The 21,337-nt window shown below is 54.2% G+C and overlaps 1 protein-coding gene across 1 annotated transcript; it reads right to left on the minus strand.

Moving 5' to 3' along the window:
• Positions 1 to 2,977: 2,977 nt before the first annotated feature.
• On the minus strand, positions 2,978 to 17,209 carry RAB11B (RAB11B, member RAS oncogene family). Its single transcript, XM_017500094.2, has 5 exons — positions 16,954 to 17,209; positions 7,260 to 7,455; positions 5,283 to 5,476; positions 5,002 to 5,082; positions 2,978 to 3,975 (listed from the first exon to the last, which is right to left on the minus strand). Exons 1-5 carry the CDS (start codon positions 16,991 to 16,993, stop codon positions 3,830 to 3,832), a joined length of 657 nt encoding a protein of 218 aa, XP_017355583.1. The 5' UTR covers positions 16,994 to 17,209; the 3' UTR covers positions 2,978 to 3,829.
• Between the last annotated feature and the right edge of the window lie 4,128 nt (positions 17,210 to 21,337).

Genomic DNA, 21,337 nt, shown 5'->3' on the forward strand with positions numbered 1-21,337 from the left:
ACTCCAGCCTGGGTAACATGAGTGAGACTCCGTCTCAAAAAAAAAAAAAAAAAAAAAAAAAAAAAAGAATTGCCATATGGGCCAGGCATGGTGGCTCATACCTATAATGCCAACATTTTGAGAGGCTGAGGTGGGTGGATTGCTTGAGCCCAGGAGTTCGAGGCCAGTCTGGGCAACATAGTGAGACCCCCTGCCTCTACAAAAATTACAAAAATTAGCCAGGCATCATGGCATTTATCTGTGGTTCCAGCTACTTGGGAAGCTGAGGTGGGAGGTTGGCTTGAGCCTGGGAGGAGGTGGAGGTTTCAGTGAGCCGAGATCATGCCACTGCACTCCAGCCTGGGTGACAAAGGGAGACCCTGTCTAAAAATAAAAGGGCTGGGCCTGGTGGCTCACACCTGTAATCCCAGCACTTTGAGAGGTCGAATTGGGTGGATCACGAGGTCAGTAGATCAAGACCATCCTGGCTAACATGGTGAAACCCTATCTCTACTAAAAATTAAAAAAATTAGCCAGGCTTGGTGGTAAGTGACTGTAGTCCCAGCTACTCAGGAGGCTGAGGCAGGAGAATCACTTGAATCCGGGAGGTGGAAGTTGCAGTGAGTCGAGATTGCGCCACTGCACTCCAACCTGGGCGACAGAGCGAGACTCTGTCTCAGAAAAACAAAACAAAGAAACAAACAAACAAACAAAAAAAAAACGGCTGGGCACATTGGCTCACACTTGTAATCCCAGCACTTTGGGAGGCTGGCCGAGGCGGATGGATCACAAGGTCAGGAGTTCGAGACCAGCCTGCCCAATACAGTGAAATCCCACCTCTATTAAAAATACAAAAATTAGCTGGGTATGGTGGTGGGCATCTGTAATCCCAGATACTTGGGAGGCCAACTCAGGAGAATCGCTTGAACCTGAGAGGCAGAGGTTGCAGTGAGCCGTGATCGCGCTGTTGCATTCCAGTCTGGGTGACAGAGCTAGACTCCCTCTCAAACAAAAAAGGTAAGGTTTATGTTATATCTATGTTACCATAATAATAAAAGATTTAAGAACAGGGCCTAGCAGAGTGAGCATGATATGCTTATTAAATCACGGAAAACAGGGCTGGGTGTGGTGGCCCATGCCTGTAATCCTAGCACTTTGGGAGGCTGAGGCAGGTGGATCACTTGAAGTCAGGAGTTCAAAACCAGCCTGGCCAACATGGTCAAACCCTGTCTCTACTAAAAAATACAAAAATTGGCTGGGCATGGTAGCTTGTGCCTGTAATCCCAGCTACCTGGGAGGCTGACGTAGAAGAACTGCTTGAACTGGGACCGGGGAGGCAAAGGTTGCAGTGAGCGGAGACCTCGCCACTGCACTCCAGCCTGGACTAGAGCGAGACTCCATCTCAAAAAAATAAAAGATGGCTGGGCGAGGTGGCTCACACCTGTAATCCTAGCACTTTGGGAGGCCGAGGTGGGTGGATCACCTGAGGTCAGGAGTTCAAAACCAGCCTGGCCATCATGGAGAAACCCCAACTTTAAAATAAATTAATTAAAAAAAAATAAAAGATCACTGAAATCAATTAAAACGGCATTGCTGGCCTGTGACTCTTAAAGGGACACAGAACACATTAGTCAGTCCCCGCCTCAGGCCTAGCAGATAGTGGGGGCTCTAGAAATATTTGTTGATCTTTTGACTGCTTGAAACTCACGGTGCTAAGGCTGGGTGCAGTGGCTCATGCCTGTATTCCCAGCACGTTGGGAGGCCAAGATGGGTGGATCACCTGAGGTCAGGAGTTCGAGATCAGCCTGGCCAACATGATGAAACTCCATCTCTACTAAAATACAAAAATTAGCCACGCGTGATGGCGCATGCCTCTAGTCCCAGCTAGTCCAGAGGCTGATGCAGGAGAATCCCTTGAACCTGGGAGGCAGAGGTTGTAGAGAGCAGAGATCGTACTACTGCACTCCAGTCTTGGCAACAGACCGTGACTCTGTCTTAAAAAAAAAAAAAAACCCCAGAAAACAACAAACAAACAAAACAAAAAACTTGAGGTGCTTTCTTGCTTAGCACCCAATGCCTCTGTCCACCACATGACCCACTCTGTCCAAACGCAGGGGAATCCACTTCCCTGGGGTCTGTGTGAATGGGCCCCGGAGCCAAGGGTGCACAGCTGCCTCCAATTCTGCCAGTTAGCTTTGTGCCAGGCTGCTCCCTGGGCCTGGGGTGCACACCTTGGCTCACTCCAGTTCCCTTCTAAACAGCTTCTGGCGGCCTGGAGCTATTCTGGGAAAACATGTCTGTAATCCCCCATCCCTCCAGGCAGGGCAGCCAGAGTCTAGAATCAAGAGGGAATGGGACTGTCCTCTCTCAGGTGTCCCTGGGGTCTCCAGGTGTGAGTGGCCTCTTCCGCTAGCGGCTGGAGCTTTTGGAAAGATGCTGGGAGCTCACACTGGTTCCAAGGTCACCGCAGGGGTGAGATGGAGGGAGATGCTGAATCCTAGGAAGAGGAATCCCATGCCACACATTTTGCTGTCCCCAGCATTCCCCCACCAGGCTCTCCTCTGGTGTCAGTCTAGGGTAGAGACAGCTGGTATCACTAACAGCTGCAGGGCAAGCCCCCCTCATCAGGACCCCAAGGGAGGGGCGGCCCTGGCAGGAGATAAAGTGATAAACCCTGGCCACTGCCCTTGGATCCCATCCCCACCAGGGGGTGCCCGCAGTCCTGTGGTCCTTGGACTGGGGAGTTTAAGGTCAAGGACAAGCTGCAGCCTTCCCTCCCTCCCTGCCATAGGAGCAGCCTGGAGAAGGCCCACCCCAAATGCACCGGGCCAGCTCAGGGGGCCTCTAAGCTGCCCTTGGCAGGTGGGGTCCTCCCTTTCCCTCTTGGGCTGGGCCATGGAAATGTGGGGTCTGGCCTGCATTGGGGAACATGCAGCGAGAGGGGCCTTGGCCCAGGAGTGGGCACCTGGTGTAAAGAAAGAAGACAGAGGCGCAGCGGCAAGTTTCTGTACAGGAAGTTGGATTATACATTTTAGTAATGGGAGAGGGGACAGGGACGGGGGGCAACAGTGCAGGGGCCACAGGGAGAAGAAGAGGTCGAGAGCTGGGGTTCGGCATAAATCTTACAAAGTGTATAAAGAATCTGTGTTTCTCTACAATAACAAAAACCAAAGGCTACAAGAGCGGTTGTATATACAAAACATGGAGATATTGCTTCACTTGCAAACAGGTTCCAGACCAGAAGGGAAATGAGACAGAGGAGGGGGAGTGGGAGGGCCGAGAGGGCACGCTGCGTGCAGGAGATGGGTGGGGGAGAGGGTGACGGGCTTCTCCCTGCATCAGTCAACAGGCAGAGGTGGGAGGCCTGTGCGAGCTGCTATTCGCGGAGGAGCGGGTGGGTGCCAAGAGCCTGGGGGGTTCCACCTGCCCTGGACCCCGCTGCCTGGTTCTTGGGGCTTTGGACTGGAGCAGGGTTCTGGGTGGGGACAATGGGCTGGCTGGGTCACCCAGCCACACAGGGAGGGAGGCAATCACTCCCTGGAGTCTGCCGAGGAAAAGTTGAGAAGCCGGCACCATGCGGCCGTCCTCCTCATCTCTGGCCAGCCCTGTCCATCCTGCCACCCTCCCCACCTGGCCAAGACGCCCGAGGGGACCCGAGTTGGGTGGGTGCAGCAAACCAGGGTTTCTAGCTTTTTCCCAGGCAGGACGGGGGTAGCACTGGCTCCTGTCCTTCCTGGGCCCCAGCCCGGCCATGCAGAGCTCACTGGGAGGGCTGGAGCGAGCCGGCCACAGAGAGACAGCAGGGAGGGGCCGGAGAACACCATGGGAGAGGCGGATGGAGGTGCAGGGGTCACAGGTTCTGGCAGCACTGCAGCTTGTTGGGCTTCTGTCCATCCGTTGTGGGCGGCACGCTGATGTCCACCACGTTGTTCCCAGGGGACTCGTCGTGGGCGGCGCGGTCTGCGATCTGTTTCTGTGACACAATGCGGTAGATCTCTGCCAAGGGGGCACAGGGGGATGTCGGGTGAGCGTGTGCCCTGCCCGCCGAGGGGGCCCCTCCCTGCAGGACTCCAGAGCTCCTCTCCAGGTCCCCACAGTGCCCCCATCACATCAGGGGTAACAAGGACAGGGCTGCACACCCAGCCGGGGCAGGACCCACATCTGGTCACAGCCAGCCCTGGCCTCACTCTCTAAGACCAGAAGCACCCTTCTCCCTCAGAGGTAAACTCCCAGAAGCCAAAGGGCTACAGGTCCCTGAGGCCACCCGCCTCCCCCAAGGGCCAAGAGTCAAGGTAGGGCCCCTCTCCAGGAACTGGGACTGGGCAGGGGGGTGTCTCTGTGTCCCCAGTGCCAGCAAAGGCTAAAGCTTGTCTGACCCTGTGAAGTGTCCATGTGGGTCGGCAGGTTTAACAAACAAAGGTTAGGGATGGTGGTAGAAAAAACATCAAACAAACAGGCCAGGTGCAGTGGCTCACACCTGCAATCCCAGCACTTTGGGAGGGCGAGGCAGGCAGATCACTTGAGCCCAGGAGTTCGAGACCAGCCTGGCCAACATGGTAAAACTGGCTCTACTAAAAATACAAAAATTAGCAAGACATGGCGGCGCACACCTGTAATCCCAGCACTTTGGGAGGCTGAGGCAGGTGGATCACAAGGTCAAGAGATAGAGACCATCCTGGCCAACATGATGAAACCCCATCTCTACTAAAAATACAAAAATTAGCTGGGTGTGGTGGCACGCGCCTGTAATCCCAGCTACTCAGGAGGCTAAAGCAGGAGAATCGCTTGAACCTGGGAGACGGAGGTTGCAGTGAGCTGAAATTAAGCTACCACATTCCAGCCTGGGCAAAAGAGCAAGACTCCGTCCCACCCCATGCCAAAAAAAAAAAAAAAAAGCAAGCAAGCAAGCAAGCAAGCAAGCAAAAATCAAACAAACGAACAAAACCAGTGAAGGTTCGGAGTGTTCCTGTTCCTCCCTGCCTGGCTGGTGCCCTGCCCACACCCATCCGGCCCCCCAGCCACCTGTGAGGATGTTCTTGAAGGCTTCCTCTACGTTGGTGGAATCCAAGGCAGAGGTTTCGATGAAGGACAAGTTGTTCTTTTCTGGAACAGAGAATAATGCCCAGGTGGGCAGGGAAGCGGGGTGATACTCCCACACGCTCTCAGGGACCCCGCTCACCCACCTGGCCCAGGACATGAGCCACTCCTCAGGGAAGGGATGCCAGGGCTGTGGCCAGGTCCCCACACTAAGGGGTTGTCCTGCCTTCCAGACACCTCTGATGTCTGTGTCTCCATCTGCTCACCTGCAAAGGCTCGGGCCTCGTCGGTGGGCACAGCCCGCAGGTGGCGCAGGTCACTCTTGTTGCCCACCAGCATGATGACGATGTTGCTATCTGCATGGTCCCGAAGCTCCTTCAGCCAGCGCTCCACGTTCTCATAGGTCAGGTGCTTGGCAATGTCGTACACCAGCAGGGCGCCCACAGCACCGCGATAGTACCTGCAGGGTTAGGGGCCTCTGAGCCACTCTGAAGGGGGACCGTGGGCAGTGGCAGCCTCTTGGGATAACAGCACACGTCACGCCCAGGGCCAACCATTGTGGCTTCAAGGGAAGGGTGTGTGTCTAGAGGCCCCAGCTCTCCTCCCTGGATCCAGCTCTGAAATGTGGGGGCCTGAGGAGGGAATGTGGGGGTTGGGGATAGAAGATACCATGAGGCCATCAAAAAAAGGGAAAAAGGGGCTAGGCGTGGTGGCTCATGCCTATAATCCCAGCACTTTGGAAGGTTTAGGAGGGCAGATCACTTGAGGCTAGGAGTTTCAGGCCAGCCTGGCCAACATGGTGAAACCCTGTCTGTACTAGAAAAATATAAAAATAAGCCAAGTGTGGTGGTACGTGCCTGTAATCCCAGATACTCGGGAAGCTGAGTGGGAGGATCACTTGAGCCTGGGAGGCAGAGGTTTCAGTGAGCCGAGAGCATACTACTGCACTCCAGCCTGGGGGACAGAGCAAGACCCGTTTTTTAAAAAAAAAAAGCTGGGGAGAAGGAAACTGCAGCTGTGCAGAGAAAAGGCCACTGCCTACCATGCAGGGCCAGGCTCAGCCCTCTGAGGAGACAGACACCTAATCTCAGCACTTTGGGAGGCTGAGGTGGGAGAATCGCTTGAACTCAGGAGGAATTCAAGGCTGAATTCCTTGTGAGCTATGATCACATCACTGCACTCCAACCTGGGCAACAGCAAGACCCTGTCTTTCAAAAAAATAAGGCTGCGCATGGTGGCTCCCACCTGTAATCCCAGCACTTTGGGAGGCTGAAGTGGGTGGATCACAAGGTCAGGAGCTCGAGACCATCCTGGCCAATATAGTCACTACTAAAAATACAAAAATTAGCCAGGCGTGGTGGCAGGCGCCTGTAATCCCAGCTACTCAGGAGGCTGAGGCAGGAGAATCGCTTGATCCAGGGTGGCAGAAATTGCTGTGAGCCGAGATCACACTACTGCACGCACTCCAGCCCGGGTGACAGAGCAAGTCTCCATCTCAAAATAAAATAAATAAATAAACAAACAAATATATTAAAATAATATAAGCCAGGCATGGTGGTGCATGCCTGTAGCCCCAGCTACTCAGGAGGCTGAGGCAGGAGGATCACTTGAGCCTGGGAGATCGAGGGTACACTGATCTGTGATTGTGGCATTGCACCCCAGCCTGGGCGACAGAGCAAGACTCTGTCTGTCTCGAAAAAAGAGGGGATGACAGATAGACAGATGCACCCGAGGGATAAAGATGGGAGCCAAGGACCTCGAGGTGACAGAGAGACCATGGTGGTGGGAATGGCTGGGGGGCTTGGGAGAGGTCCTGAAAAAGGCAGCTGAGTGGGTCCTGATGTCTGGGAGGCCTTTGTGGGGAAGTGGGGCCTGGGCCGGAGGACAGGAGGGGTGTGGGACAAGGTGTGAGTCCCAGCAGAGGGGAGCCAGGGGAGGAGGAAGGCTGGGGAGCTGGCTGGGCAGAGGCAGCAGCAAGGTGGAGTGGCTGGAGCCAGATCCTCACTGCACTCAGTACCCAGAGATACCCCCAGTGTGGCCAAGGCTGGGCGCTGGTCTGCTTTAGGGTCCTACAGTGCATGGCTGGGGTGTTCTTCCAGCCTCACTCCTTGCTCTTGGGGCATGCTCTCCCCTTCTCCTGCCCAACTCCTACACATTCTTCCAAGCCCATGTGCGGCCTGCCCATGCGCCGCCTGCCCACGCCCCCGCATCTCAGCGTCCCTGCCCAGGCCGCTGACACGCACGCGGAGGTGATGGCGCGGTAGCGCTCCTGGCCGGCGGTGTCCCAGATCTGCGCCTTGATGGTCTTGCCGTCCACCTGGATGCTGCGGGTGGCGAACTCCACACCAATGGTGCTCTTGCTCTCCAGGTTGAACTCGTTGCGGGTGAAGCGGGACAGCAGGTTGCTCTTGCCCACGCCCGAGTCCCCGATGAGCACCACTGGGAGGGGAGGCGAGGTTCTGTGAGTCCCCATGCTCCACCCACGACCACCCTCAGAACCTTCCTACAGGCTCCCTGAGCGCTGCACCAATGCAGCAGCTAATGGTGTGGAGTCGGAGGTGCCTGGAGCTGGGAACCTGCAGGCACCATGCTAAGTAGTGCAGAAGCAAAGAGAGGCTCCTGCCTTCCAGAAACAGCCACTGCAGTTAACACAACACCTGCCTCTCTCTCGTCCTCGAAGCAGGGCTGTCCCAGGTGGATCATGGGGACCCAGGCAGCCAGGCAGGCAGGGTGGCTCGAGATCCATCAACCCTGGGCCTCCACCTGCAGCCTGGTGGCCAGGCAGCCAGACATGGCTTGAGAAGGCTCCTGAGCCAGGTGACCCTGGGCAAGTCACCTCACCTCTGCACTGCTTTTTCCAAATGTGTGAACAGGGAGGCAGTCACAGGAGGAGGAAGTCAGAGCAGGCATGGCCAGGCACGGTGGATCCCGCCTGTCAAATAGCACTTTGAGAGGCCAAGGCAGGCGGATCACTTGAGTTTGAGACCAGCCTGGCCAACATGGTGAAACCCCATCTCTATAAAAAATACCAAAGTTAGCCCGGCGTGGTGGTGGGTGCCTATAGCCCCAGCTCTACAGGAGGCTGAGGTGGGAGAATCACTTGAGCCCAGGAGGTCGAGGTTGCAGTGAGCCGAGATTATACCACTGCACTCCAGCCTGGGCAACAGAGATTCTGTCTCCCCCACCCACAAAAAAAAGTGCAGGCATCGCGCAGGAAGGGACACGAATGGGCAGTCGTCATGGTTGTTGTGGTTTCTGGTCAGGGCTTGGGAAGGGTCACTGCTACAGATGGTAAGTGACAGGGCATGAGGCACTCCCCCCACCCCAACCCCCACGCCCCTCCTGGTGCAGCAAACCCGCATCCAGCTTTGGCACAGATCGCAGAGTGAGGAAAAGGAATGTGCCTGGAGGCCGCAGCCTGGAAGAAGGAGCCTGCGGCCACTTCCCACCACCCCTGCCCCAGGGTCATGTCCCCTGCTAAGCTGCAGGGAACTCCAGCCAAGGTCATGTCCTCGTTCAAGGGGCAGTCCGCGCGTGTGCACAGCTCCTCACAGGGCTCCAACACAGGTATGCGTTGTCCCAGGAGGCGGGTGTACAGCAGAACAGCTTGGCAAGATGCAAATCCCGGCCCAGAAGGGAGTCAGTGCAGCATGGATGGGAGGAAGATAAGGGTTGGTGAGCAACAGCTCCCAGGAAAGGGAGCCTGAGCCCGGTCTACACGGGGTGCGCAGCAGGCCTGTCTCATGCTGGCCAGGGGACACCAGGAGCGTGTTCCCTAAGCACAGCAGGTGCCGGCTGGTCAGGCCAGGGGTGACCCGCCCTGTAAAGTGTTTTCTGTCCCAGGCATGGAAGCACTGTCCCTAGGGGCCCAGCTGCCCCGGGCTCTGAGGTGGGGCCTGGGTGGGCTGCCCCCAGTTGCAGAACATACCATTCGGAGGAGACTGGTGTGTGTGTGCATCTGAATACAGCCAACCAGAAGAGTCCCCGGCCAGAAGCCCTGTGAACCCCCAAGTATGGGGCTTGAGCCCTGGCACCTGAAGGTGGGTTGGCCCAGTGGCTTGGTCACCCCCTGGTCCCAAGGAGTTAGGGGCATCCAATGAGGATGATGCTTCCTCATCCGGGCAGAGATGGGCATGGCTGGCCCTCCTGAGCTCAGGGAGGTGCTGGCAGCCGGGCTGAGCCCTGGCTGACCCAGAGGTCCCCAGCCCTACCTGGGACCCCTGCCACACTGAGGGAGCAGAGTCTGGAACCCAACAGGCAGTTCTGTTCTGCCCTTCCCCTTGCCACACTGTAGGGCTGTATCTACACACTTGGAATTCTCCCTCTAGAAAACATTCTCTCTTGACCCCACTTCCGGCTCTGGGCACTGCCTGATTCTCTCCTCTCCAGACTCTGAACCCCCTAGAAGGTGTCATCTACACTCACTCATTCCACCTGCTATCCCCCCAGTCCTAGAGCTCAAACCAAGCATGCTTTTGCCCCCAACAGTCAGTGTCAGCCTCAGCACCCCCCGGGCCCAAACCACAGGCACCCAGCAGCTTTCCCTCCTTCCCCGCCTTCAGGTGTACCCTGACTCCCCACCTCGCAGCCACTCTCACTACGCCTTTGAACATCAGGGAGCCCCAGGACAGGCATCTCTGTCCACACCCACTCGCCAGGTGACCCTATCCAGGCTCATGGCTGTAAACACCAGCGTTGGGCTGGCAACTCCTACATTACCACTCTCCCTAGAAGGCCAGACTGCCGTGCCCACTGCCTCCTTCATGTCTCTTCGAGGGCCCAGGCCCCTCATACCCAGTAGAGTAAAGTCAAGCTCCCGATTGCTCGCTAAGCCCGCTCACCCACCCTTTCCTCCCCTCTCTATCTTGTCTAACTGTGGCTTGGTCCTACCAGGCATTCGCGCCAAAAACCTGGAGTCATTCTCGACTCCTTCCTTTCCTTCGCATCTCAGAGCCAATTCTTCAGCATATCCGAGATCCAAGAGAAGGGAGGATGAGCCCACTGTCTCTCCCTGGGCTATTCCATTCCAGACTCTCAGGTCTTGGAAGGTATCGTGTGTGGGGTCCCTGTGTTCACTCTCAACCAAAAGGCTGTCCTCCTGTAACAGCCACCAGAGGGCGCCTGTGAGTACTGAGCCAGGGCGCCTGTGAGAACCACGCCAGGGCACCTCCCTCCCTCCTCTGCAGACAACCTTCCATGGCTCCCACAACTGGCAAAGGAAAAGCCCCAGTCCTCCCCGATGTCCACAAGGCCCTCAACCTCCTCCCTCTCTCCTCCCTCTAGCGCGCTGGATCACTTTGGTCCCACTACACAGGCCTCCATGCTGTTCCTCCAATATGCCATGTGTGATCCTGCCCCAGGGCCTTTGCACGGGCTGTTCCTTCTGCCAGAAACGCTCTTCTCCAGGCACCCACCTGGCTCCCTCCCTCATCTCCTTCATGTGGTCCCTTAAATGCCACTTGGTCAAGAAGGCCTTCCCTGCTATGCTACTAAAACCCTACTCCGGCTGGGCGCGGTGGCTCAAGCCTGTAATCCCAGCACTTTGGGAGGCCGAGGCGGGTGGATCACGAGGTCAAGAGATCGAGACCATCCTGGTCAACATGGTGAAACCCCGTCTTTACTAAAAATACAAAAAATTAGCTGGGCATGGTGGCGCGTGCCTGTAATCCCAGCTACTCAGGAGGCTGAGGCAGGAGAATTGCCTGAACCCAGGAGGTGGAGGTTGCGGTGAGCCGAGATCGCGCCATTGCACTCCAGCCTGGGTAACAAGAGCGAAACTCCGTCTCAAAAAAAAAAAAAAAAACCCTACTCCCCAAATTACCCTGTTCCCTGACCCAGCTCTTCCTCTGTCACCCTTGCCACTCTCTCACCTGTCAGGTGGCATTTATTTTTTGCCAGTCTGCCCAGGCTGACTGGGCAGCAAGACTCCATCTCAAAAAAAAAAAAAGAAAGCTCTTGGTGCGCATTACTTCGCAGAAGGCTCATGTAGCCCATTTTTACAGATGAGGAAACTGAGGCTTGGATGGAGAATGGGGTACGGGGCAGAGCAGGATCCTGAATCTACACATATTTGTGGGCCCACTCCCACCTCCCAATGGTGCACCCCAAGTGACTTGTCTGGAGCAACCCGCCTGGGAAGTGATCCAGGCAGTATTTGAACCCAGGTCTTCTGCATCTGCAGCCTGGGTTCTTTCCTTCCCAACTCACTGCTGTGCTCACTGTCCTACTCCAACCCCAGCATGTGGCTTGGGGGTCTTAGTTCTGCCTTATGGGGCGGAGATTGAGGTTCCGGGCACCCCAGCTCCCATGGCATGGGGCAGCCGGCAAACTCCTACTCATCCTTCAAGACCCCTCAGTTCAGGCCTCTTCTCTCCCCAAAGACTACTACTTGGCCTGGCCCGCAAGACCTATGACAATAGGACCAGCATTCTCTCACGTCACCATAGGTGCCCAGCACAGGGCCACAAAGTGGACTTCAGAGAAAGACAGAAAGATGGCCAGGCACAGTGGCTCATGCCTATAATCCCAGCACTTGAGGAGACTGAGGCAAGCAGATCATTTGAGGTCAAGAGTTTGAGACCAGCCTGACTAACATGGTAAAACCCATCTCTATGAAAAATACAAAAATTAGCCAGGCGTGGTGGCAGGCGTTTCTAGTCTCAGCTGCTCAGGAGGCTGAGGCAGGAGAATCAGTTGAACCTGGGAGGCGGAGCTTGCAGTGAGCCAGGATTGTGCCACTGTACTCCAAGCTGGGTGACACGGCAAGACTTCATCTCAAAAAAAAAAAAAAGAGAGAGACGGAAAGAGGTTGAATGAATGTGGGCGTGTGGCCCTGGGCCTCCCAACCAAGTCAGTAGGAACGACAAAATGGGCTCCCAGGCCACAGGGGGCAGGATGGACTCACCATGGGGACCACCAATCACACCACCAACCTTAACCTCTTTCCATGGCAGCTACAGGAGCCTGGCCAAGGCCGGGGAAGTCTGCTCAGTTCTCATGTCCTCAGGAACCAAGACAGGAAGTTTGGGCCCTGCCTGGGTATCCCCCCAACACCCTCACTCCCTTCCAGCCTTGCCCCAGTTATACGACCTCAGGGGCTCCTCAGCCCATCAGTTTTCTTTTTTTTTTTTTTTTTTTTTTTTTTTTTTTTTTTTTTTTTTTTTTTTTTTTTTTTTTTTGAGACTGAATCTCCTTCACTCAGGCTGGAGTGCACTGAGACCATCTCGGCTCACTGCAACCTCCGCCTCCTGAGTTCAAGAGATCGTTCTGCCTCAGCCTCCCAAGTAGCTGGGATTACAGGTGTTCACCACCATGCCTGGCTAATTTTTGTATTTTTAGTAGAGATGGGGTTTCGCCATGTTGGCCAGCCTGGTCTCGAACTCCTGACCTCAAGTGATCCACCCGTCTCAGCCTCCCAAAGTTCTGGGATTCCAGGCGTGAGCCATAGCACCTGGCTCCATCAGTTTTGCCCCAGCCTGGCCAACACTCTTGAGTACCTTGGCGAGGCTGGGTTGCCAGTGCTTTGGAGGCCTCACCTGACATTCTCAGGGCTTCCCTAGAGACAGATGTAAACATTGTCATTCTCCCTGAACAGCTGGGGACACTCAACCCAGAGTGACCAGGTCAGAGCAAGGGACAAACAGCCACTGAACAGGTAAATGGCAGGCCAGGTGTGGTGGTTCACGCTTGTAATCCCAGCACTTTGGGAGGCTGAGGTGGGCGGATCACTTGAGCTCAGGAGTTTGAGACCAGCCTGGCCAACATGGTGAAACCCCGTCTCTACTAAAAATACAAAAATTAGCCGGGCGCAGTGGCTCACGCCTGTAATCCCAGCACTTTGGGAGGCCGAGGCGGGTGGATCATGAGGTCAAGAGATCGAGACCATCCTGGTCAACATGGTGAAACCCCGTCTCTACTAAAAATACAAAAAATTAGCTGGGCATGGTGGTGCGTGCCTGTAATCCCAGCTACTCAGGAGGCTGAGGCAGGAAAATTGCCTGAACCCAGAAGGCGGAGGGTGCGGTGAGCCGAGATTGCGCCATTGCACTCCAGCCTGGGTAACTCCATCTCAAAAAAAAAAAAAAAAAAATTAGCCAGGCATGGTGGCAGCGGAAGCCTGTCGTCCTAGCTGCTCGGGAGGCTGAGGCAGGAGAATCACTTGAACTCGGGAGGTGGAGGTTACAGTGAGCCGAGACTAAGCCACTGCGCTCCAGCCTGAGCGACAAAACAGGTAAATGGCAGAGAGGCTGAGCTGCCCAGCCAGTCCCTGGCACTGGGTACCCGATGCAGAGAGGTGGCCAGCGGGGCAGGTCCAGTATGCAGGCTGGGAATGAAAACGTCATTGTCTAGGACACAAGCAATCTGTTGTCTTGGAGAAATAAAGAACCCTTGAGGACATAGCTCCCAGCATTGCCACAGAAGTTGGTGGCTTCACTGGCTGGGAAGCAGCCCCCCTTACCCCAGACATGCCACTTGGCTGACAGAGCAGGCAAGCCCAGTTGTCAAAAACAAAGAGCTGGCACTTCTGAGAAATCCTGAGTATCCTGGCCTGCCCCATGACAATGTGGCTGCCCTGGGGCCCAGACCCTAATGCTCAGGCTGATTGAGGGGTCCTTCAGGGGAATGGTGCCCCATTCCGGGCAGAGCCTGGTGGAGCCAAGCAGTGTCTCAGCCTTCCTCTGGAAAGCTGGTCCTAAGTATCTAGGCCTCAGGGAGCAGATACAGGGGGCACTCTTGTCTCAGCTCTTCTCTGGGGAAGTGTCCAAAGCCAGGGCATAGGAGGGGCCCCCATTCTAAGCAGAGAAGATGGTATTTTGGGTCCACAAAACAGCAAACAGAACAGCAGCCCGCTGTGAGAGTTTGTTGAGGATCGAGGGCTCGGAACTGCCTCGGGAACCTCAGCAGAGAAAGGGAAGCACCGGCCAGGTCTGGGTCTGATCCCTGGAGACAGCAGCCACCTTCTCCTTGGGCAGGGGAGGGATAGACAAAACCCAAGGCACAGGACCTGGGGCAGCTGCAGCCCATTTTCCCTATGACCCATGTCTGCCTGGGCCAGGTGAGTCCTGATTGGTCAGGGGCTCTGGGATAGGGGAAGGGCTCTGGGAGGGCTTCAGTGGCCCTTGGGGAGACAGCTGCACCTACGGTGAACCCCACAGCCCTGAGTCCATCAGAGGAGAAACCTGGGGTGCCCGAGGCAATTAGTGGCAGGCGGTGAAAATGGCCCATAGCTAAAGGAGAAAATGTTAGGAGGATAAATGTGAGGTTTTATAATTAGTACAAATCAACAGTGAAATTCCTAGGGGAATGGGGGAGAATATTCACAGAGGAAAAACAAACGGCACATGGGGCATCACCCAGGGGATCTGCTGGCCTCAACTGCTGAGGTCAAGGAGCCAGTGCGTGATGTGGGCACCAAAATAAACAAGGCAGGGGCAAGGTACGGTGACTCATGCCTGTAATCGCAGCACTTGGGGAGGCCAAGGCAGGTGGATCACAAGGTCAGGAGTTCAAGACCAGCCTGACCAACATGGTGAAACACCATCTCTACTAAAAATACAAAAATTAGCCAGGCGTCGCAGCGCTTAATCCCAGCTACTCAGGAGGCTGAGACAGGAGATAATCACTTGAACTGGGGAGGTGGAGGTTGCAATGAGCAGAGATCGTACCACTGCATTCCAACCTGGGGCAACAGAGTGAGACTCCATCTCAAAAAAGAATAAAAAAAGAAGGAAAAAGAAAGAATACAAATATTGAAAGAGAACAGAGAAGGCCCTCTGATGAGACACAGCTGTGAAGGTGAGCCAGCAGATGAGCAGTCTGGGAAATGCTGACCTTGTGGGTTAGATTTTTGCTACCAACTGGCTTGAGGTCAGCAGAGCACCTGCTAGACTCAGTAAAAGGAGGCCAGCGGGGAGGGCAGTGGGGCAGACACACCCCTGCCCCCTACTGCCCGCCCGATGCATGCCAGCTGCTGCAGAAGCTGGATCAGTGTTTCCAGGAAGCAGTCTCTGCAGATGAGTCCCGGGAACAGCACAGCCTCTCCGTTGCTCCTGACCCACTAACTGTTCTGCTGGGAACACACTTCAAGGAAATAACCCAAAGGGCAAAATCATGAGTTGGGCAAACACTTGGAGCTGGGTCATTGAAAACAGCAAAGGGGCAAAAATAACAAGCAGCGATGACTGCAGAAAACTGGATGGGGCAAGTGGGGAGCAACACCCCCTTCCCTAGCAGTGCCACGTCTGGGTGGGTGCCCAGCTAGGACCTGGGAGCAGCTGCTTCAGGGCGGACTGAGTGGAGATAGCACCTGCTCAGCCAGACCCAAAGTCTAGTCCCTCTGTCACCAGATGGGCCTGCAGATCCCCAGTCTCCAAACCCTTCCTCCTGCCATGAGGGCAAGACCTTGGGGCTGGCACCTGCTGACCACAGAACATCACCTACTGGTGACAGTATCAACCTTTGTGCAGCTGCCAGAACCCTCAGTGCTGTGGGATGACTCTAGGCTGTTGCATAGACACTTCCTCTTCCTCTGCACAGAAGCCCTCTGCTACATGGACATCCCAGGTGGGGAGACCTCCCCCCCATTTCCCACAACCCCAAGATGCTGGATGAGACCAGACACAAGGCCCAGCCACACCTGGTACAGGCCACAGAGCACACTCAGAGGGATGGCCCAGCGAGGTAAAGATACCAACAGCTGGCATGGGATGCAGACCCTCATAGAGCAGGCCACAGGGCCAAGGCACCTTGGGTCCAGGGGTTAGCCCTCAAGGGCTGCCAATGGCAGCCAGTGAGCCCAGCAATAAGGGCAGAGGACCAGGCCAAAGTCTAGCTTGGCACAGAAGGCTCAGCTGAGGACTCCAGCTTCCTCCAGCTGGAGGAAACTCACCCCCAGCTGTCTCCAAAGGGGCAATGGCTGCCCGATCTACCTAGGCCTTATTTGATGCTCCTAGAGCCCCCTCAGTCCCTGGGGCGGGGAAGACCCTCCAGCAGGCTGGCTGGGGCCCTGGCCATCAGTGCACACATGTTGGAAGAAGGTGGTCTGACAACCGCAAGTCCCAGATGCTGGCCACAAGCACCCTAAGGCAAAGTGGTAAGGCCCACAGGTGGCCTGGGCTCAATCGGGCTCCAACACTTATAAACTATGTCTTTGTCACTCTGGGCCTCAGTTTCCAAATGTATAAAAAGAGAGGCTGGTTAACATCAACCTCAAAGGGCTGCAGTGAGTATTTAAATGAGTTCATTCACGTAAAGTGCTCAGAAAAGTGCAGGTACTGGCTTAGCGCTGTTGAGAGTTCTGAGTGAAGAGATGGAATTCTTGTTGCACACACGGGTACCTCTCCACTCAATCCCGGCTCTGCACCCCAGTCCAAGGCTCCAGCCACCATATACCTCACCCCCAGGCTCTCATCTCGACCCACCCCGATTGTCTGCCCCGCCTCTCTCGGGCCCCGCCCCAAACACGCTGCCCCAATCAGGACTAGCTTCGTGAGTCCCGCCCCCATTTTAGCAGGCCAAACCCCCTATTGGTCACGCCCATCACGTCTTAGCCCCCGCCTCTAAAAACCCCGCCCCAATCCCCAATCACGCTTTTAACCCAGCCCGGCCCGCCAAATCCCGGGAACGTCCCACCCCCTCCAGAGGCCCCGCCCCCAACGGCCTCTCCCACCGCTCCGGGCCCCACCCCTTCTAGGCCCCGGCCCCGCCCTGGCACATCCTGGGTACCCCAGGTCTCTCCGTGCCGCCAGCTCCGCATGGCCGCGCACACGAGCCCGAAGCTGATGGAGCCCGGTTGGCCCCGGCTTTCCAATCTACCTGACCCGCCGGGCCCCAAGCCCCGGGCTCCGGCTGGGCCCAGCGGCCTGGAGCGCGGCCTTGGCCCGTCTGCCCGTCGCCTCGCTGCCACGCCCTCGCCTGTCTCTGCCCCACCGGCCTCACCTTTGAATAGGTAGTCGTACTCGTCGTCCCGAGTCCCCATTGTCCTGGCGCTTCCGGCGGGATCGGCGACTCCGCAGCCCCACCACAAACACCCGACGGGGGCGGGGCCGGCGCCGCGCAAAGCGGCGCTTGGATGACCTATCAGCAGCGGGTGGAGTAGCGACTGGCACCCAGCTGAGCCAATCAGAGATGAAAATAGTGCTCCGGGGGGTGGGCGCCGCTTGATATCCACCCTCCTCTCCCTAGGTGTCCTAGAGAAAGGCGGAAGGAATGCGGACCTTTCTGAAGTGACGGCCGCGCCAGCCTATCAAAGGTGAGCTTAAGTGGGCGGGGCGGAAGACTGCAGGAATGAAATGGATTGACGGAACAACTAACCAATGAGCGGCTTGGTTGGGCACATATCCGACTATGAAAGGACCTGTGCGGGAAGGGAAATGGGGCTACGTCCAGGTGATCTTACGGCGTTTAACGTCCCGATGACGTCATAGGTCAGCGCGCTGACCCTTGGCCTCGCCCCTCCAAGCCTAAAAATGACCATTTCCGGGGACCTCAGTGCTGGGTCCCCTCTCTCGGTTGCAGTTTCCATGTCTATATAGAGACGCATTAGGTTATCCCTCTATGCCTCAGTTTCCTCCTCTGTAAACTGAAGAAATCCGTCTCATGGAATCTTTTGAGAATAACCAGATCATTTCATTCAATGCAGAGTGAATCAACCGTCCAGTTTTTGTTATTCTTTAATAAATACTTATAAATCCTTATTGGGCATCAGGTGCTCTCCAACAGGACCTCCTGCTCCTCTTTGTCCCATATTTTACCCATAGGTAAAACATAAATGTAAGTAGTATATAAAATAAACACATACTGTATTGTCAGGTAGCGATAGTGATAGGATTTATCACTATCTGACGATACAGTATGTGTTTATTTTATATATTTAGGGTGTACAGCCTGCTGTTTTGATATACATGTACACAGTGAAATAATTATGACAATTAAGCAATTAACCTATCCATTGCCTTCCATAATTGTGTGTGTAGTGAGAGTATCTAAAATCTCCTTTCTTGACAAATTTTCAATAAACAATGATGCAATATGATAATTATTTTTGAGACAGTTTTGCTCTTGTTTCCCAGGCTGGAGTGCAATGGCGCGATCTTGGCTCACTGCAAATCTGCCTCCCGAGTTCAAGCAATTCTCCTGCCTCAGACTCCTGAGTAGCTGCGATTATAGGCATGCCCCACCACGCCCAGCTAATTTTAGTAGAGACGGGGTTTCTCCATGTTGGTCAGGCTGGTCTCGAACTCCTGATCTCAGGTGATCCACCCATCTCGGCCTCCCAAAGTGCTGGGATTACAGTTGTGAGCCACTGTGCCTGGCCCACAATGCAATATTATTAACATAAAGTATACATTGCATTTTTTTGGCCAGCTAGGGTAGCTCATGCTTGTAAACATGCACTTTGGGGAGGCCAAGGTGGGAAGATCACTTAAGGCCAGGAGCTAAGAACAGCCTGGGCAATGTGTCAAAACCCAGTCTGTTTAAAAAAAAAAAAAAAAGAAAGAAAAGAAATCAAGGAAGGTCTAACAGGCAAAATAAATAAATAAAATAAAAATAAATTAGCCAGGTGTGGTGCTGCATGCCATAGTCCCAGATACTTGGGAGGCCAAGGCGTGAGGATTGTTTGAGCCTGGGAGGTTGATCGAGGCTGCAGTGAACCATGATCACCCCACTGCACTCCAACTTGGGCAACAGAGCAAGACCCTGTCTAAAAAAAAACAAAAAAACCCATGGCTTTCTTGATCTATTGATCTGTTTGTTTTTTGTCCTCGGTTAACAGCATATCAACCTCATGAGGTCAGGGACTGTATCTGTCCTCATCACTGCTGTAATTTCCCCAGTGCTGAATAAATATGTTTATACAGTGGGGAATAAGCACACAGCCGATGTGCTGGCTGTTAGAGCAGTCACTATTACTGCCTCTTGGATCTCATTCCCAGGGTGTTCATCGAGCATCTGTCAAAAAACAAAATCACAACACATTTAGTTTAAAGGGCTTACTTGATTTTATTTGCAATTCTACAATTGGGCAACATTGCATTTCACAAAATGAAACTACTTTTCCCAGGAGTTGAGCAGGCAGGTTGGTTTTACAGGCAGAAAAAGGGCCAAGGAAGGCAGAAACAGAAAATAAAATGTAGAGGCCGGGCGTGGTGGCTCACGGAAGTGCTCAGGTGGGTGGATCACCTGAGGTCAGGAGTTTGAGACCAGTCTGACCAACATGGTGAAACCCTATCTCTACTAAAAGTACAAAAAAATTAGCCGGGTGCAGTGGTGGGTGCCTGTAATCCCAGCTACTCAGGAGGTTGAGGCAAGAGAATCGCTTGAACCCAGGAGGCGGAGGTTGTAGTGCACTGAGTTTGCACCATTGCACTCCAGCTGGGTAAGAGTGAAACTCCAACTCAAAACAAACAACAACAACAAAAAAAACGTGGATTGGTCATTTTAAAGTTTCCTTTTTTTTTCTTTTTTTGGAGTCTGAGTCTTGCTCTATCACTCAGGCTGGAGTGCAGTGGTACAATCATAGCTCACTGCAGCCTCAACTTCCTGGGCTCAAGCAGTCCGCCCACCTCAGCCTTTTGAGGAGCTAAGATCACAGGCATGTGCCACCATGCCCAGCTAATTTTTCTGCAGAGACAGGGTCTTGCCATGTTTCCCAGGCTAGATTTGAACTCCTGAGCTCAAGTGATCCTCCTGCCTTGACCTCCCAAAGTGCTGGGATTACAGGCATAAGCCACCACTGCACTCAGCCCAAAGTTACTTTTCTTGTAAAGCTTAAAGCAGAGAGGACTTCCTTATCATGCTGGCTAAAACTGACCTGGCTGGAGATTTGGCTATCTTATCTCTCTCTCCTGATTTCTTAGGTCAGATAAACAACTTAGTTTCGGTTTAGTCATGTAGGACTTTAGTATGAGTGACTCCGTTTTGGTTTAGTTTGTTGGGCCTGGTGCAGGAGGTCAGTCCCAAATAATGGCCTCCTATAAGTTTTGTATAACACATCCCATGAACACTTTTGACTCCTTCCCCATATCCACTCCCTGTCTTGTATCTCCATCTCTCCTTCACTCCCTCCCATCGAAGTCAGAGGTTATGCATTTCTCTCTCCTCATATTCTCCTCTCTGCCTCCCACCCTTTGTCTCTTTCCCTTGACCTCCCTCAGTTTCCTTATTCTGTCTCTCCTCCCTCTGAAATTTCTCTTGATTTTTGTTTATTTGTTTTTGAAGCAGAGTCTTGCTCTGTTGCCCAGGATAGAGCTCAGTAGTACAGTCTCAGCTCACTTCAGCCTCCGCCCTCTGGGTTCAAGCTATTCTTCTCATGCCTCAGCCTCCCAAATAGCCGGAATTACAGGTGTGCGCAACCACACCCAGCTAATTTTTGTATTTTTATTAGAGACAGGGTTTCGCAATGTTGGCCAGGCTGGTCTGCAACTCCTGGCCCAAGTGATCCCCCTACCTCGGCTTCCCAAAGTGCTGGCTTTACAGGCATGAGCCAACAAGCCTGGCCCTGATTCTGATCACTTCTTACCCCCTTTACAACCACCACCTGACCCTGACCCCATTCTCACTCCCTGAACCAGAGCTCTATTTCCTCCTTTGTCCACAGTACTCGGAGGGGATTTTTTCTTTGTTTTTAGAGACAGGGTCTCTGTTGCCCGGTGCATTCATGACTCACTGCAGCCTCGACCTCCTGTGCTCAAGTGATCCTCCTGCCTCTGCCTCTCAAGTAGCCAGAACCACAAGTGTGTGCCACCATGCCCGGCTAATTTTTCTCTTTTTTTGTAGAGATGTGATCTTACTATGTTGCCCAGGCTGGTCTCAAACTCCTGGGCTCAAGTAATCCTCCCATCTCGGCCTCCCAGAGTGCTGGATTATAAATCCGCGCCATCACACTCAGCCTGAGGGAGCTTTTAAAAAAACATAAGTCAGACTATGTTACTCCTTGTTTAAAAGCTTTTTTTTTTTTGAGATGGAGTTTCCCTCTTGTCAAGGCTGGAGTGCAGTGGTGTGATCTCATCTCACTGCAACCTCCACCTCCTGGCTTCAAGTGAATCTCCTGCCTTAGCCTCCCGAGTAGCAGGGATTACAGGCATGCGCCACCATGCCCAGCTAATTTTTTGTATTTTTAGTAGAGACAGGTTTTCACCATGTTGGCCAGGCTGGTCTTGAACTACTGACCTCGTGATCCACCTGTCTCGCCTCCCAAAGTGTTGGGATTACAGGCACGAGTCACCTTTTAAAAAATTTACTGTAGACCAGGTGTGGCAGTTCATGCCTGTAATCCCAGCACTTTGTGAGTCCGAGGCGGGTGGATCACCTGAGGTCAAGA

Source organism: Cebus imitator, unplaced genomic scaffold (genome assembly GCF_001604975.1).
Source record: "Cebus imitator isolate Cc_AM_T3 unplaced genomic scaffold, Cebus_imitator-1.0 Scaffold263, whole genome shotgun sequence".
Taxonomy (NCBI): domain Eukaryota; kingdom Metazoa; phylum Chordata; class Mammalia; order Primates; family Cebidae; genus Cebus; species Cebus imitator.

What these genes read in the sequence shown, in the direction of transcription:
- RAB11B (XM_017500094.2), bottom strand. Translation starts at nt 16,993, where the DNA reads ATGGGGACTCGGGACGACGAGTACGACTACCTATTCAAAG. An exon ending in CGAGGCCCGAGCCTTTGCAG is followed by an intron (nt 5,083 to 5,282) that starts GTGAGCAGATGG and finishes TCTCTGTTCCAG; the next exon opens with AAAAGAACAACTTGTCCTTC. An exon ending in CTTCAAGAACATCCTCACAG is followed by an intron (nt 3,976 to 5,001) that starts GTGGCTGGGGGG and finishes CCCCCTTGGCAG; the next exon opens with AGATCTACCGCATTGTGTCA.